The sequence below is a fragment of the Otolemur garnettii genome, unplaced genomic scaffold (assembly GCF_000181295.1).
Source record: "Otolemur garnettii isolate 467f Iridium unplaced genomic scaffold, OtoGar3 scaffold00019, whole genome shotgun sequence".
NCBI lineage: Eukaryota > Metazoa > Chordata > Mammalia > Primates > Galagidae > Otolemur > Otolemur garnettii.
This window is the reverse complement of record NW_003852414.1, coordinates 13,020,500-13,039,684: the sequence shown is the minus strand read 5'-3', so window position 1 is coordinate 13,039,684 and position 19,185 is coordinate 13,020,500. Positions and strand designations below refer to the sequence as shown.

Here is a 19,185-nt window from a genome sequence, read left to right as displayed (position 1 = left end):
TACTTGGGAGGCTGAGGCAGGAGACTCGCTTGAGCCCAGGAGTTGGAGGTTGCTGTGAGCATGATGCCATGGCACTCTACCCAGGGGGACAGCTTTAGGCTTCGTCTCAAAACAAAGAGTGGGGCCCATCAAAACAGGTGAAGCCTTAATTATTGTGTGTGCTTGCTACACGATGAAACAAGCGATCTGTCCTTCGGAACATACAATATTTCAAGAACAGATCTCATTAGCACATTTACAGAAATACGACTACAGGTTTCCATTATGCTATTTCTTAAAACATGGAGTAACTATTAATAAAAGACACGGAGACTGCAAAGCTAATTCAGAGATGGAGAACTCAGGTTGCAGACACAGAACTCAGTGTCAGTGTCCGGGAGGAAATTAAATCATCCGTAACTGTTGATAACAAAACAGACACTCCATGCTTTCTCAGTCTTTCACGTTTTCAAGGAGACTGTTTTATGAACATTTGTCTTTCCAAGTTAATTATATTATTATGTGTGCAGACATGGGTATACAGATACTATACACATGTGTATATATATGTACATACATACGTGCATATGTGTACATATCAGCATATGCATATTATATCATGTATAATGTGTGTCACGTCGTATGCCGATCTCCATGTGCGTGTACACTAGTTTCCTCTTATCTGTGGTTTAACTTTTCATAGTTTTAGTTACTCACAGTCAACCCTGATCAGATAACAGGTCTGTGTAGTACAGTAAGATATTTTGAAACACACAGAGGCCACATTCATTTAACCTTTATTACAGCATAGCATTATAATTATTCTATTATTAGTTATTGTTGTCAGTCTCATACTGTGCCTAAGTTTGTAAAGTTTATCACATGCATGCACGTGTAGGAGAAAACAATATATATGGCACAGGATTTGGTAATATCCAAGATTTCAGGCATCCACTGGGGGGAGAGTTGGAAACATAAACTCCTATGGATAAAGGATGTCTACTGCACACATGTTGTATGTATGTATCCTTCATGCATATCTACATATACGTGTCTTACATATAATAACATTGTTAACTTATTATAGAATAATACACACATATACTTTCAAGGTGTTAAGGTGTGAAGAATAAAAGTCGTCAGAGCCTTAGAGATTACTGAATTCTAAGAAAATCTTATATAAAGAATACATTCTTCATCCAACAGCAAAAACACAGTTAAGAGTTACTTTAGCTTTAATTGTAAGTTTGTTAAGCATTATAGCCCTTCTAGAGGTAAAAAAGAGAAATTGATAATAAGGTTCTAAGGACATTATTTGATTAAATTTGCTTATTTAATCAAAAATAGGGTAAGACTCTTGACTTTACTGATAATATATAATCTCTTTTTTGGTTTACATAAAGAACTTGAACTGTGGTATATTTAGTTGTTTGGGGTCTAAAATACTGCGTGCTTAGGAAGCTAATTCTTTAGCTGAAGGCGCTTGTTAGATTTGTATTAGAAGACATTCACGGATTCCTTTAAATAAAAATAATTTCACATGAGTAGGAAGTCAGCCTGAAAGAGGGCTAGAGCTGTTCTACTAATTATAATAGGATCAAATTTGTGTTACTTTAACTTTTATCATTAACCTGACTCTTGACCTCATCAGAAATCAAGCAGGGAAGGAAAGAAATTCTAATTTCTCTCTCCAAACATTTTGGAATGAGAAAAATTCCACTAAAAAGAAGTACAGCCAATATTATCAGAAGCCTAAGTATCTCACTTAAGAATATAGTAACAACAATTGTCCCCACTGGAACCTTTTTTAAAGAATAGAGCCACATAGACATCTTTTCTCCACAGAGTTTCTTAAGCCTGTTTTCATCCTTTAAAGACCCTGTCACACTCTTATTGTGAGGTCCTTCTAAAGGCAGCAGAAGCTATAGACAAAGTTCAGAAGCAAAGTAAAATACTAATTAGGCCAGGAATTATACGTACTATATACGTATATATATTATGTGTATATATTTATGCATGTCTATATGTCTGCAGTGCACACACACACACACTCATTGTGAAAGCTACTGTATGATGCTGGCTACTCTTAGGTTAATCCCAAGAGGCCCTTCTAAATCCAATATTGTCCTATAAATTTGGTTTTGTTGCTTAATACGATCAGAAGGCAGTAGTTTCAGAGCAGACTCTTCCATTCAAAGAAAAATACATTCTTAGGAAATTAAAGAGTATTAACTAATTAAGAGCATGGAGAAATACTTAATCCCCTCATTCACCTAGGAACTTCGTGAAATGGGATTGCTTTAGATGAGCTTCTCTGTGTCAGGAAGGGCAGACACACGGTAGACTGAGACAGACGGGTTTTATCTCCTGAACCAACTCACGGCTGGCTGCAGGCCTCGGCAAAATAAATTGCTACTAGAAAGGAAAGGGAGGGGTGGCGGTGGGCAGTGAGGGGTAAAGAACAAAAAGTACGGTAGAGAGAAGAAACTTTTAAAGTTCAAAAACTACCAAATAATCACAGCCATGCAAGAAAAACACTTAATCCTAAGAATGCATGAAGAAAATAAAGCTGGGGCAATGCCTGTGGCTCAAACGAGTAGGACGCTGGCCCCACATGCTGGAGGTGGAAGGTTCAAACCCACCCCCGGCCAAAAACTGCAAAAATAAATAAATAAATAAATAAAGGAAAATAAAGCTAAAGTAAGTATTTCCTAATAGTATACTATTAGGAGTTAGCATGTAGAGTTAGTCTAGTAATTTCTACACAGAAAATTTGAAAAAAACATCTACAGGAGCACTTAGAAAGTCACATAATAGGTTATGAATGACTTTGATCGAGGTTATTCAAGTTCAGCAACTGAGTTAAATGATGAGTGGCTGTGAAGACAGAGTTTGATTATAGCTATTTCTGTCTTCTGTCCTGTGCTGTTTCTAAAGACATTTAGCAAAAGAGGAGGATGTGGGAGACGAGTCTTCCCATGTGAAACGGATCTGTCCATCAACTTTCTCAGGTCCGTGGGATCTCCCGACCCCGGCCTCCTGCCAATATCTGAAACCAGCCCCAGGAAAGAGGTATTTAAGGAACAGTCAGATGAAACAGCAGGTCTCAGGGAGGTCCCTGTGGCTCAGTGAGTAGGATGCCGGCCCCTTATACTGAGGGTGGCAGGTTCAAACCTGGCCCTAGCCAATCTGCAACAAAAAATAGCCAGCTACTGGCAGGCGCCTCTGTGGTCCCAGCTACTGGGAGGCTGAAGCAAGAGAGTCGCCAAAGCTCAAGAGCTGGAGGTTGCTGTGAGCTGTGATGCCATGGCACTCTACTGAGGGAGATAGAGTGAGGGAACGGGAAGGGAAAAGAGAGAAGAAGAGAAGAAAAGGGTCTCCCCATCATCGTCATTCTGGCAGAAAATAAGAAGTAGGGGTTCCTTTTCTTTAAGTCCTCTCGTTGCTAACAAGATATTACTGGAGAACGCTTTTGTACTAAAAAAAAAAAAAAAATCAGAGACAATTATACCTGGGAGGAATTTTAGGAATCACCTAGCACAACCCATTGCTTTATGTCCTAGATCAGGTCAGGAATTCCCCAAAGCCACACTTAGTGGCAGAGATAGGACGAGAACCCACATCACCTGATGGCCCGCTAGTGCTCTATTTTACCAAATAAGATCAAAGTGTCTATGACAGGTTAGCAGTGTACTTAGAATGTACAAGTATTCAGACATAAAAGGAAACCAAGCTGCTTTGTTTGTTCCAGCTCCTCTTATTTCCTCGTTGGCCCCAACACACTGAGGTGGGAAGAACTAAATCGAGTTCCATCCATCACACAACAGATGTTCCATGATTCCGATGATTTAAACAGACGTTCTCCTGCTGCCTGGGTCTTCTCCAAGGTGATGTCTTAGTGTGTGTGAGTAGAGAGGGCTTGGGTGGCCTCAGAGTGAAAGAAGACAGTGGTCTTGAACCCATGATAACCTTTCCCTCTTCCCTTCCTCTTGGTCACTGGGCACCCTGATCGTACCTGATACCAAAGACAGAGGCTGGTGACCCAGTGGTGTGTTCTCTTGGCCCAATCAGAGACTAGCAGTACCCTCTTTCTTGCTTCTTGCTGAGGGCAAACCACTACCCCCAGCCTGCACATCCCCCCTGACTCCAGAGATACATTAGCCTCACCATGGCAATTCCCCCGGTGACCCCCTCAGCAAGCACTGTCAGCAACCAGAGCTTCCATCACCTTCCGTGCCACATGGACACCATGACCCTGGGCCTTGCCCGCCATGCTGCTCAAGGCCCCATGTGTGCCGCTGAGGCAGAAGAGACCAGGACTGTATCTTGTGGGATGGTTCCCTCCACTTCTGACTTTTCCCTCCACCTATCTGATCTGTGCCCCCTTTCCAATCTCCCTTCTCTGAGACTTCAGCCAGCAGAGAGAGGGAAATCCAAATTTCAGCCTCCAGTTGTTCTGCCTCCTTCCTTAGATCATCCACAGCCAGAAGGGGAATGGGGTCAGCATTCTCCTTCGTAGGGGACCATATTCCCTCCTTCCTAACAGGGAATTCACTCTGTTCCTTCCTCGGGGGCTGTACGCGTGAGATGGTGTAACAGAGCATGATTTATGGGAGGGAAGGATGAAAAATGCATGGGTTTAATATTTCTTAAATATCCTTTTCATCACAGATGTTAAATTCATGACCCCAGAGCAGTGGAATTGACAGGCTATATATTCAAATCCCTAACTCAAGGGCCAGTTATCCAATTCTGGTCTTCTTAATAGCAATGCGCCCAACGCACGGCATTCATACCCTCCACCATGAGCTGCTGCAGAGAAGGAAGAGAGGGAGACAGGCTGAGCCAGGAGGGCATCCCGGGGCCAACTTGCTGAGACTTGGGAAACAGATGGAAAGGATACTGGCCGTTTCAGGAGGGTCAAGAGTAGAGCAGCAGGCTCTGTGATTAAAGACGCTGAAACCCAGTCGTGACACAGCAAATCAAAACATCTTGATTATTCTCCTGTCTCTCACTACTGACACTTTTGTCTCTTACATCATTTTAGCCAGGAGTAAAACAGAGAGGACACATATAAAAGGTTATGGGAAACTGTGAGGGCTGGAGAAATCGCAGAGGTTAGAGTTAACATCTGCTCGGCACACTACGTTCCCTGAAAGAAATGCACCACATCCAGCGAATTAATATTTCTCCTTTGAAGTCCTTATTCACATTCATCCATTCCTGTACGTGAAACATAATCTCTCATCATTTTCACTGCCCCAAAACCTTGAAAAGGAACGGGCTGAAGCTTCCCCCGACGAACTTTTGCCTTTCTATACACGAGGAAGCGTATGGAGAGAAACGAGGAATGTCACCCTGGGATCACAAGACAGCTTCCAGTGTGGAAAAGTCAAAAGGGGGAAATGTAAAGCAGCTAGAATTAGGTTCAAAGAAAAGAGAAAATTAAAAGGCAAGTGTGAAAGGCTTCTTGTCCAAGACCCATGGAACATGAGAATTACCAACCAAACTGTCTGGAGAAACCATCTCCGGGTTTGGAAGTCTGAAGTTGTCTGATGAGATAAAGGCCATTGGAGAAGCCAATGAAGAGAAAATAAGAAGAAGAAGGAGAAGGAGAAAGAAAGAAAGAAGAGGGGAGAGGGGGAGAGGGGGAGAGGGAGGGAGGGGGGAAAAGGGCTAAGATCAGAAAATGGGGGAAAAAATAATGGATACGTACTTAGAAATGGCATCCACAGCTGGGCAGGACACAGCAGACCCCTCTGAGATTTTACACCATTTCTGCTCCAGCGGCCTCCAACTCCCCGAAAATGCTTTAAAACATAATTAAAATACATGCAGACAAGGACCTTACCTAACAAATTTTTCTACCTTCATGTTAATCTGAAATTTTAAAAAATAATAAAATAAAATTCACTCAGTTTTTTCTTCTGCAGGTCTAGTCACAGGTGCAATTTTACTTGTTTTTTTTATTATTTTATTAGCATCCCCTCTCCCTTACTAGATCATAACCCTCTTCCCCCCAGAGTAGGGCCTCCCCTGGTTTTACTCACTGCAGGATTTCCGGTTATCGAGCATAGAACTGGGCACGCAATTGGTGCTCAGTGGCAAATGAAATGTAGGTCAAATTTATGACTGGGCAAGGGCCCACCGAATGGGATTTGAAATACAGAAACACTGCTATCCAAGATAGCTCTCCAATAGTCTTTTGACAGTGAATGGAGTTCCCCGGACAGGGACGCATTGCTTTGAAAAGATTCAAAAGATTCAGCAGACACCCTTTAAAAAGCAACCACCACCTCAGAGTGTTCTTGCTTTAGGTAATTGTTAAACACCTGACGAGGTGGTTGGATGACAGGTAACTGAGAGAGAAACGCTCTGCAAATAAAACACGGAATCAGGAGTTCAGAAAGGTACCAAAGGCAAGCCGGAGAAAGACAAGCATCATGTAACGTCACCTTCTTGGGCTTTCAGAGGCTTATATTAAACACGTGTCTGCTTTCCTCCCACAGATATGTTTAACTCTGATGTTCCCTATAAAAAATCACGTTACCTTCTCACCCTCACCGCTATCATTTATCGTACTCTCTACAAACTATGTTTTTATGCCCCTGCGGAAACCTGGAAGATTAAAACAGAATCAGCGCAGAAGACTCAAAGGGTCCAGAATGATTTGTATTCGAAGCGTAATCATTTTCGATCTTTCATCTGATCAGCGCTCGTAAATTACACCCACTCCAGTTAAGAACACAGTGAGCCCCAAATCCCCACCATTTTCAGCATGATTGCAAACAGCTAAGCCAATCGCATAAACAACCAAGCAGGGCAATAAGCTATGGTTTCAGTCTTCATTTTGAGCTCTGCTCTAGAGAGGCCCAGGTTTCTAAGGCCCTGGGGTAGGGGTGGGGGCAGGAGGATGAGGGGACAGGGGATTGCCCTCCACAGCCAGCTTCAACAAGACAGCCCACCTTGCCCTCTTTCCGAGGGGGACTTGCACTCGAAATTCCCTTTGGAGAACCATTTCCACAGCTTTCAGAAGTCTGCAGACCTCTGATTCAGACCACTCAGAGTGTCTGCGCCTTCTCTTCCAATCCTAGTGTGCCACTTAAAAAGGAGATGCTTTCTATAACCTAATTTTAAGTAGTCAGTTAAGGCAATGTCTTTCTAAAGGGGCTTTTCCTTTTTCACTCAAATTTTTTAAGCATAGGGATTCCCCAACATACAGAGAGTTTCTGCTCCAAAAGTTTTGTTTCTAAGTCAGGGCTTTGGAACTCGGAGCTCACTTTCCTCAAAAAATAACAGGAAGCTGGTCCCGCCAAGGCACACAACAAAAGCCTGATGCCTCCCCAAGCGAACTAGAATGTTACTAATTCCACCAGAAGTCGAGTCTGACTTTGGCTCCCTGTTGAATAGACTACTGCGGACCAGTAGGGGCGCCTAACCACCATGTATGTCATTTCTTTGAAGCAGTTCATCCTGTGATGTGTGATAAAAAGAGAGTTAAAGATGATAAAAGGGGCTCTCCTCCCTCTCTGCCTCTTGACTGCCAAGTTCCAGAATAGTCCACAATCCTCCACAGTCAGTGGCTGGCCCACGGGACACCCCCCAGTTGCTACCCAATGCTGGTAAGTAATAACCGGCCAGCACTAGTTCTGAAAATCTAACTCCTGTTCACTTGTTTATTCCCCAGACTTGCATATAATGTGATAATAACAATCTGGCACCTAATACAGATTGCAAAAAAAGCTTGAGAGGATTTAGCATTTAGGCAAAATATACTGGCAGAGTTTACATAACCCCCTCACAAAGAGAGAGAGGAAAGAAAAGAGAAAATTTTTAGAAAGAGACAATAACATGCAACTATAAATAACTTTCTAGGTTGGACTGAAAATTAATTTTTGTTTTTCTTTTATTTTGGCTCGCTTGGTAAGCTACTGAACTGAAAGAAGAAAACTGGCTTTAACCAAACAATCCTAAAAGATTTTAGAGTTTGAAAACTTGGAGCTATGAATAGATTTGATTCACTTAGCAGCACAAATTACCAAACAATTATGTGAGATATGAATAGGCAATTTTCCTCCAAAACCATTGAGCTGTTTGGAATTCCAGATATGAAGACTCCCAGGGAATGCTCTGCTGCAGAATCAAATCATTTAATAGGCTACAATTAAGTGAAATGTCATTACCGAGTATTACCGTAAGGATAGATGTCTTCGCATGCTTTTGCAAAAATGGAAATATTCTTACACAAGCGTTTTCACCTCTCACCCAGAAAAAAGAAACAGTAATGACCTCTTCCTACTTTCACTTTATGCAAACTCCAACCCTTCCCCCTTCCCCTTGTACTGCAATCATTTGCTTAGCTCTCTCCTTTTCTTGATGCTCTCTGAGTGCTGGTGAAGGGTGTGGACCCTGGGGCCCCAGAGATCCCAGTTCTATTCCAAGTTCAACTCTTTCCTGGCTAAGCTTTCAAGGCCAAGTTATTTAAATTCTCTAGAGGTTGAGTGTTTCATCTAAATAGGGATCATAACAAACACTTATCTCATAGGGGATCTGCGATTAAATGAAACGCAAGTGAAATGACTGGTCTGGACTGTAACAGGTTCTTGACGGGGATGATGAGGATGCCTTCACATGCCCAGTACCACTTCCTCGCACATGGTAGATAATACCAGGAATTGACTTGAATTTCCCCCACGTTGTCTGCCTGAGGAAGTCCTGCATAATGTTTCCAGCAGATACAACATTTGAGCAAAATCTTAAAGAAGGTCTGATGCCTTCCCCTGACCGCTGCTTAGAGGTCTCAGAGCACATTGTACACATCTTACTAGTTCTTCTATCCTTCACCTGTAATTATTTGTTTATGCTGCCTTCTGAAGCTGGCAGCTCGCTACATGAGGGAGAATAAAACCGGTCTTTTGTAAAACAGTGACTTCCTTTTCTCTTTGCATTTCCAAAACCAAGCACAGGGTAGGAAAGTAATAAAAGTTTGCTCCCAGGCTGAGCTGAAGGCATCTTTAACCACTAAGTGAGCCCAAAAGGAATAACATACCTTCAAAAGGACAGGGCACGGCATTTATATCAGATTCTTCCTCCACCTCTAAGACTCCACTCAAATCCTACCTCTGGCATGAAGCACTCTCCAGCTCAATCCGTGTGGACCCCTCCCCTTCTGTGCCCTCCAAGTAACTAAATAGAGTCATTTCAGGTCTGTATGGGTCCTCAGACCCCTGGAAGCTCTATGAAGGGCAGAGTGACGAATGATAAATTCTTTTGCACAGTACCAAGGCATGTGATTGGCAGAAAACAAGTATTTGACTGCTTGCCTTAGTTCTCATGTCCAGTGTGCTCAAAGTACTTCTCCAGAATTATCTGATTCAACCCAGCTTGATAAGAAGAAAGGCACTTTGGATCTGCACAAACTAAGGTCAAGTCCTGCCCCTACGCCGGCCCCAGCAGTGCGAATGAGCAGGGCTGTTCTTGCTGGACTCCGTAACATTGTCTCTCTTTGGTCAGCACCCAGTGGCTTAGCACACAAAACCCAGCACTTTACACAAACCCAAAAATAGTTCCCAACCAAATCTTCATGCACTGTCAACCAACAAGAAAGTCTACTTCGAGTTCTATTTCTTCTAATGAAATGAGCTGAGAAGTGGCCCTAAGTCCCCTAGAAAAAAGAATCGAGGGAAAAGCAGTCTCGCCTGTGATTAGAAATAATTCCACCCTGCGTGTCTGGGAGCTGCCTCCCTTGAAAAGAAGACCTACAGATTACCATTTTCAAAGAATTAGTTGCACAGATTTCCTTCGCAGATTCTATTCTTTTCCCTTTTCCAGACCAAAGATTCCTGGACACCACAATAATAATCTTAATAAGGTTTCCCCCAAGCCATTGGGGTTTCTTTTGACATTTTGAAATGTTTTTCCATCTAACTCCCTCATCTAATACTTACAGCCTCGCTCAAGACAGGTAGACAAGATAGACCTGTCTCACTCTTATAGAAGAGCAGAGTGGCTGTCCCAGGGCCACAACCAACCCAGCCTACCCTTCTCCCATCTCACTGTGGCTTCATGACACCGCTCACCAATGGTGCAGTAAGTTGTTCAGCATCTTCCTCTATTGCCGCATCAGCAAGATGACACTTTTGCAAGAGAGCACCCAGTGTTTCTTAAAGAGACTGGGTGTCCCTGTAGAAAGCCCTGCCGTTCACAACCCTCGCCTTAACCGATGTGTCTCACCATATTGAAGGCAAGTTGCCATCCAACGTGGTTGACTGGGAGCCAATTGTGGTGCTCTAATCTTTGTTCATGCTGTCAGTGTGACATATGAAAGAAATAAGAACCAAGTGACAGGGGGAAAACGAAGCTAGCGGCTGGTGTGAGATCCACAGACAGGGTGTTAGCCCCCTACACACTGCAGCTGGGTCAACTTAACACCTTGTTTCTCCCCTACATATGCGGTGTGGAAAAGCTATTTATGAAATGTTTTTAAATATTTAGGACCAAATAAGTCAATATTGTTGGGAAACACGCACCCTGACCAGAACTCATTTACGTGCCCTAGTCCCTGTGCTGAGAATGACGATCCAAGCCCAGGCAGAATACAGATGTTCCAAGGTTCAACACCCTCACCCGGCAGTCCCCAGGAATGTCTGTCCTCAGCCTCCATGCTGGCTGGTGACTCGGCATGAACAGGACGATGACAAAATTATCTCAGAAGGACGGCCTCGTGAATAATCTTTAGTATGGACGTAAGAAAACAAGCCTTCTAGAAATTACCTGACTCTGCAATTCACTCTGCTGCTTCAGGCGAAGGTTTTCAGGCGTATCTGCCACCGTGGTAAAGGACTGCTTTGGGTAGTGTCTGCAGAGAAATGTTTCAAAAGGATGTGATTAAAATACTGTGCGACTAGACAACGATTTCACACCCCTTGTTTTATCCTTCCCCTCTGTCACTGTGGAAGGGGAGCCCATGCTCGTGGCTCAGGTCATCTCTCTGTGGTTACCCCGGTCCCATCCCATCGTGGGGGCCCTCTATTCGCCCAGTTACCCCCACTCTCTCACACAACGTTCCCCTGGCTTCTCTGTTCTGTATCTTCCCCCCAGAACTCACACTCGCTCAAGGCACTCCTAACCTCCACCCCAAAGGCCACTCCAGCAGAGGACCAGCCAGTCTATCCTTCAGGCAAACTTCCTTCAAGAGAGGCCTAACCTCATTGGCCCTGACGACCTGCTCTCCCACTCAATTCTGTCTGGCTTTTAGCTTCTGTTTCTAGAAGTGTCTACTAAGGGACAATGCCCTCCTGTCTGGCCTCCCCTCTCTCTTGAGATGCCCCCTTCCTAGCTTCCCACCCACTCCTGGGGCGGTGTCTGTGCTGATTCCTCTGTCTCCTGCTAGCTCTTCTTTCTCTGCTCAACACCCCCCTCCAGCTCCTACCATGGGCTTCCTTCTCTTCTCAGTCCACACCATCTCCTGGGGACACTGAGGACTCTGTCTATATGCTCACTGCCCCAGTCTGAGTTTCATATCCAATAGTATTTCCATTTATATTAATAGATCCCACACCCACCACAAACTCCACCAGCCCGGAACTCAACTGTTCCTCAGTCTAGCCCCCCCCCCCCATAAGCTCCCCCTATATTCTCTTCCTCAGGTATCCATGCCCAGTTGCTCACATCAGAACCTCAGAGTCATGGAGATCCTCACACATCCAATCGATGAATCACCAAGTCTCCTATTTCCATCTGCTAAGTGCACCTTGATGATATTGACGTGTTTATATGCATTTTTTAAAGGTAGGCCACATTCATCATTCAGATAACCATAACACTAGCCAGTCTTGACCTTCCTGCCCCAAGTGCTCAAGCAAATGTTCTAAAATGCAAATCTGATCACATTACTCGTCCCAGTAAAACCCTTCAATGGCGTCCCATTGACCGCAGAATCAATCCAGCTTCCTGTCTTCCAAGCTAGCCCTCTGCAGACTTCTTGCACTCCAGGTGGCCTCAGGGATCACTTCTGTCTCTGGAGCTCCCCCTTCTCTTCCTGCTGCTCCCCGGCAAGCGTTCCCTTTGCCTGCCACACCTCCCTCTTCCCACCCTACTCTCCCCTGTAACTGCTGGAATCATTTTGTCTGTTGTAATTAGCATCTTTCAAAAAACCGCCAGGGGTGATCAACCATTTTTTTCTCTGCCACGCATCTGAAGAAGAGGAGTCATGTTGGGCCACACGTTAAATACGCAAATACTAACAAAAGCTGGTGAGCACACACAAGATCCATGCGTAATTTTTGTGTTATTCTGTGTCTACATATAAGAAAAACAGGCCTCAAATAACCTACATGCCACCCGCAGGCCTCAGGCTGGGCACCCTTGCTCACCTTACTGCCTTTTGAGAGTATTATATTATTTTCATAATAATATTTTTTCAATAATTTTTTTCATAATATTTTCAAATTATATTTTTTTCATAATAATTTGGAGTCATCTTAAGAGATATAATCTGATCATGATATAAAGCTGTCATGCTTCCAAAGTTTATAAAGATAGGATGGGAGGATGGGTGGAGGGAGAGTAATTGGTGGGACTACACTTGGTGCATTCCAGGTGTAGATGGTGCATTCTACAAGGGTACATGTCAAATCTACTAAGTGTAGAGTATAAATGTCTTAACAGAATAATCAAGAAAGTGCGGTGAAGGCTATGTTAACCAGTCTGATGTAAGTATTTCAAATTGTATATAAAACCAGCACATTGTACCCCATAAATGCAATCACGTACACAGCTATGATTTAATTAAAAAAACAATAAACTATAAGAGATTATTGTGCTTTTATAACTGCTAGACCAGTGCCATGAGAGGATTTTAAACGTACCTCGAAAATTTTCAAAGATCATTAGTTAAATCATTTTTGAAAGAAGTTCAAAGCACAGTTAGTATATTCTTTTCTTTACTTTTTTTTTTTTTTGATCAACATAATTTAAGTGGGCCATGGAAGTTTAACTATAGGTTCAGGTGTCGGGGGAAATAAAAAAAGGGTTGGAAAACACTGCTCTGTCAAGAGATAATTTCTCATACACAACACTAGGTCCTGCCCAGTCTTCTTTAAATAGTCAAGTTTGTTTAAAATGTTGGTAAACCCGAGTTACTGATTCCAGGAAGCTGCAGTAGGTGAAGTCTCTCACTTCTTTCTCGTAAAGTCAGAGAATCTATGTCAGCCACACACTGCTGGGAGCCACTTCTGAACTGTGCTCCAGACAACTCCAAGTATGTTATGCAATATTTGTAAGTTCTGGCTTAAAAAGTTGCACTTAACTGGACTTTAAAATATAGCAACTCTGTACTGCTATATTTTAAAGCTACAGTAACAACTGGGCGGGTTAGGTTTTGTTTTTCTGAAATATATTCTGGGTAAGATAAACCATAGAAGTGATCCCTCCAAAGAATGAATGAATGAATAAATAAATAAATAAATTTCTGGGGAATGAAGTTGCGCAAAGATTTTTCAAGGTTCCACAAGGTTTACTTTAAAAATCTTCCATGTGGATTTTAACTGTTTTTTAAAGTATCATTAGAATGCACTCTCAAATGTGTTACAGAAAATTTAGCCCATTGAGATCCCTATCATACTAACATGGGTCATTCTGTTCAGGGACATGCTTTCTTTGTGTGGCAGTGGGGGGGAGGGGACAGCTTTCTCCTCTATTCAAGTTTAATTAAAAATTCTGAATGGATCAATAAATTTGGTATATGTATGCCATGGAATATTATGCAGCCTTAAAGAAAGATGGAGACTTTATCTGTTTCATGTTCACATGGATGGAGCTGGAACATATTCTTCTGAGCAAAGTATCTCAAGAATGGAAGAAAAAGTATCCAATGTATTCAGTCCTACTATGGAACTAATTTATAGCCCCCAGTTATAGCCCAAGAATATGGGGAAAGAGGAAAGGGGGAGCAGGGGGGAGGATGAATGGAGGGAGGGTAACTGGTGGGACCACGTCTATGGTTCATCTTTACTTTTTTTAGACCCATTCACCATCCCCACTTTACCCCCTCCCAGCTATTCTTTCCAGTCTCTGGTAATCAATATTCTACTCTCTGTCTTCATAAAATTAATTTTCTGGATCAATAAATTGTGGTATATGTACACCATGGAATATTTATGCAGCCTTAAAGAAAGATGGAGACTTTACCTCCTTCATGTTTACATGGATGCAACATATTCTTCTTAGCAAAGTATCTCATGAATGGAAGAAAAAGTATCCAATGTACTCAGTCCTACTATGAAACTAATTTATAGCTTTCATATGAAAGCTATAACCCAATTATACCCCAAGAATATGGGGAAAGAGGAAAGAGAGGGTAGGAAAGAAGGGAGGATGGGTGATGGGAGGGTAATTGGTGAGACCACACCTACGGTGCATCTTACAAGGGTACATATGAAACTTAACTAAATGTAGAATATAAATGTCTTAACACAATAACTAAGAAAAGGCTATGTTAACCAGTTTGATGAAAATATTTCAAATTGTATATAAAACCAGCACATTGTACCCCATGACTGCATTAATGTACACAGTGATGATTTAATTAAAAAATAATAAATAAATAAATAAAATTCGGCTTAATTTTTAATTAAAGAGCATCCTAAGATTAAAAAGCGAAGTGCTCGAGGGGGTACAATTTGCAACTGCCTCACTATGTGCACATGAATTTCCTCCACACGAGGCAAAAATGATTTCTATTTGGATACTAATGAACTTCAACTGCTGTCCATACCACTAATTTTGAAAGAGCATCTCGTGGAAATAATCAAATTATCTCACTATTTCACTTCACCATGAGAAAAGGGGAAAGATTTGAATGATAAAGCACATGGATTTCAGTAAAACATCACTTTTACATGTTTGATGTTAGCTTCCTATGCTAAGTTCTAATCGGAAAGCGGTTTATGCTGAAAAGAATTTGGAAAAGCTTCTCCTGCCTCGGAGAAGACACTCTCTGTTAACCTGGTGCCCACAGAAGCAAAGTTACTAAGAAACTGTGCAAATTTACATTTCTATCTAGAAACAGAAACAGATGCTTGGCATTTTTTCCCATAACCTCACAGATTTTAGAATTTAATGATTTTGTAATAGTGGGTTAATCTATACATAACATAATCTTCTCTAGAGATGCATAACAGGAAGAAACTACCCGAAGTCTTTATGTAGGAGGAAAAAGGGTTCAATTTCGTATTAGTAACCAACAAATGCTGAGGGAAAGAAAAGAATTCATACCTGAAACTACCAGCAATCGTGATTACCAAAATGAAGTCCAGCCTGAAGCTTTGGTGCTCCATGGAATGTAATAGGATCAACACCCACCTCCGGTTTTGGTGCTCCATGTAATGCAATAGAGATCGCATCTAGTAGTGCATTATGTTGAAAATAATATTTATAATAATATTATATAATTAAAATATTATAATTATAATAATTTATAATATCTGGAGGAATTGAATTAATCTTGTCAGGTTTGATACATCTGAAAATCCTATCAAACACTCGATTTCTCAACATCATGTCCATGTAACAGTACCCAGCTAAACTAATTCAGCAACACTCGGCTTTGGAGTCATCGCCTCAACTTCTAACCATGCATTGCTCCACTCCTCCTGCAAAAGAAAAGGGAAAAAAGAAAAAAAGAGGCAGAGAGAAAGGGAAGGGCCAGTTGTCTCTCCTGGAATTACAGGAAGAGAGAAGCACGGTGTTTTAATACTAACCAGCAACACCAGGCAATTAGTTCTAGCTCTTTCCAAACACTATATGTAAAAGGTTTTCCTTAAAATAAATGCCTTAAATAGAAAGAAATCTTTTTTTTTTTTTTTTGAGACAGAGCCTCAAGCTGTCCCCCTGGGTAGAGTGCCGTGGCATTACAGCTCACAGCAACCTCCAACTCCTGGGCTCAAGCGAGTCTCCTGCCTCCGCCTCCCAAGTAGCTGGGACCACAGGCGCCCGCCACAACGCCCGGCTATTTTTTTGGTTGCAGCCGGCATTGTTGTTTGGCGGGTCCAGGCTGGGGATTCGAACCCACCACCTTAGGTGTACGTGGCTGGCGCCTTAGCCGGTTGAGCTATAGGCGCCGAGCCAATAGAAAGAAATCTTAAGGAAGAAAGAGTTTCTTCGCCAAGCCTAAAGGAAGAATGACATTTTTTTCCCTCCATATTAGAAGTAAAAACATAGGAAGAAGGCATGGAGACCTTAGAAATGGATGTTCAAAGAGAATCAAGAAACAGGTATTAAAAAAAAAAAAAACATTGAAGAAGGGGTGGATGAATCCACACATTCACAAATCCCATGGAAAATAAAACATGTCTGTGGAAATATCACATGCTAGGAGCTGGCCGAGCCATCTGGGGAATATCGTGAAATGTCTAAGCATTACGAATAGAAGCCTCTTAGATGAAGTAGGCAGGGACCAGACAATGTGTATGTGTCAAGACTGAGCTGACAGCTGTAACAAACCCAGATTGCCACGAAATGCTAGACTGAAAATAAAAGAGAGGAAGAATCAAGATAATACAGACCACCGCATCTGAAACAGCAAAGTCGGGTCACAGAAAGATGACTACAAATTTTTTATTGCTATGAGACTCGGTTGGTAAAAATGTAGGGAAAGTTATATGCCAACCACCAGGCCGGAAGTAGGCAGGGTGTGGCAAAGCAGCACAAGCAAATGCACCCTCCGCGGAGATGGTGATGAGAAACAAAACGACACAAGTCAGAATCCAGAGCACCCTCCGCGGAGATGGTGATGAGAAAGAAAATGACAAGTCAGAATCCAGAGCATGCTGCTTCTGAGACTCGGGAGACAAACTGCCTCGGTCTCACCCTGGGAACGGGGCCTTCTACCTAAGAGCTATGTGCCTTTGGGTAGGTTTCTTAACCTCTCTGGCCTCAGAATAAACATAATCATAGCACTTCTTAAGCTTGTTGCAAATTAACACAGGTACGTCATCATCTGGCTCATGGGAGGCACTCAGTAATGCCTACCACTGATCGTAACATTATTGCTATTACCACTACAACTCTTCATATCACAATTTTGCATACTCTCCTGCAAAATGTCTTAAATTGCATCTCACAGACTTCATCTATACAAAGGAGATAAAATATTCCTGACTCTCTCGGGAGGTTACTGCTGGAATCACAAGAAACAGCTTTATAAATGGAAAACTATGGTAAAGGCATGAATAACTAAGTCACTATGTCTACGTAAACCATTTAGACATATTAAACCTAAGATCGTTATGAATGTATTTATTGTCAATCCTATTGTTTTAATACAGTAATTCTCATTTGGCCACAGGTGCTAGCTGAAGACATTTTGGGTTGTCACAATTAGAGGGGGGCAGATGACAACTGGCATCTGGAGGGTAGACCAGAGATGGCAATGTTCAGCAACAGTGCCCAAGACAGACCCCTCCCTAGTAAAGATTTCTCCTGTCCAAAAGGTCAATGGTAGTGAACATGAGAAATCTTATCTAATTAATATAAATCTCTAACATGATAGGTGACCACTGATTTTAAGACTGCTAATTCTTTCTAACAAATCTCTAAACTTTGTTTTCATTCTTATCTCCCAGCAAAGTCCAACAGCTCACCATGGCCCCGTAATCATTTGTCTTACCATGGGCCAATTACATCTTCTGCCTCCTGAGCACCTAACGACACCCTCTCTGACTTTAATTCACATGACAACTGTCACAGTTACACTCAAACTAGAGGATCCAAGAGAAGAATTTTGGTGTCAGAAGAACTGGTTATGGAATCAGGATTTCCTATGGGTCTCACGCAGAAAAGAGTTAGTGTAGTGAGCCTGAATAAGATCACTTCAAAGTCTTGCTTATGAGGACGGCCCTTGGCTGGAAACTTGAATTTGGGGAGGTTTACCATCACAATTAACCAATAGAAACAGTTCACTGAGCCAAAGCTGTTTGGACAAACATCTATACACACCTGTTTTCCTTCTGAGCATCTGAAATTCGGTAAAAGATCCCCCAGTAAAAACCATGGGCATTGACTCCCTAATAAGATTTGCTGGTTGCTAACATCTGACACAGATGTCGCCACTCACTGCTGGGAGAAATAAGTGCATTCCAGGTGGCTCTGCTGGAGAGGGCTCTGGAAGCTTGTGCCTGTTCCCACTGGACTTGCCCTAACACTCCTCCCTCTGTTAATTTCACTCCACATCTTTTTCTTTGTCCTAAATCACAGCCACGAATGAACACGGCTGTGTGCTAAGTCTCATGAGAGCTCCTAGAGAATCAGCAAACCTGGGGATTGTCTAACAGGGTAACTTCATGAAAGAAAAGCGTATTAACACTGTCCACTTTTTAAGAAAGTACAACTTTATTTCTTAAGAACATCTAAAAAGCAAAAGTTCTGACCTCACGCTGTTAATTAGCTTTTCAGCTCTGCCTTTCTGAGTTAGGTAAGGAACTAATGACTTTACTTTAGACCATCTTTCACATTCTTATTTACTTATTTATTTAGAGACAGAGTCTCCCTCTATCCCCTTGGGTAGACAGCTGTAGTATCATAGCTCACAGCACCCTTGGGCTCAAGTGATCCTCCTGCCTCAGCCTCCCCAGTTGCTAAGACTATAGCACTACAACGCCCAGCTAATTTTTCTACTTTTAGTAGAGACAGGTCTCACTCTTGCACAGGCTGGTCTTGAACAACTGAGCTCAAACAATCTACCTGCCCCAATCTTCCAGAGTGCTAAGATTATAGGTATGAGCCACCATGCCTGGCCCACACTCTTAATTTAACCATGAAAATAATTTTATCCAAAGGCCCAGATCACATCCTATGTTGGATGTAAGGAAGTGATAGAGGTTTAAACATATTCCTAAAGTACTTTTCCTAAATCTGAATGACTCCATTTTGTAGTAACAGCGATCGTTTGTATCATTTAGATTTTTAAAGAATGAAAAATAAAACATTTTAAAATAAACAGATCCTGAGAGGTTACCACCATCAGATCATCTATGAAGCTACTTTCATAAAGGAAGCACTTTCGGGAAGAAAGAACATATTGTAATTCCAGAAGGATAAGCTAAAATGCAAAAAGGGACAGTAAGCAAATAAAATATTCCTGAATGTCCACATTGTGTGGAAGAATAACCGTGTCTACCCCCTGGGGATTTTTTGGCGGGGGGGGGG

At 42.2% G+C, this 19,185-nt stretch overlaps 1 protein-coding gene across 1 annotated transcript in view; it reads right to left on the bottom strand.

The window, feature by feature from the left end:
* The window catches only part of NEBL (nebulette), a 357,606-nt gene that overhangs the window by 214,420 nt on the left and 124,001 nt on the right, over positions 1 to 19,185 (bottom strand). The window contains exon 3 of the mRNA XM_012803295.1: positions 10,753 to 10,837. Within this exon, the coding sequence (XP_012658749.1) occupies positions 10,753 to 10,837 (85 nt within the window). The remainder of the gene's footprint in view (positions 1 to 10,752; positions 10,838 to 19,185) is intronic.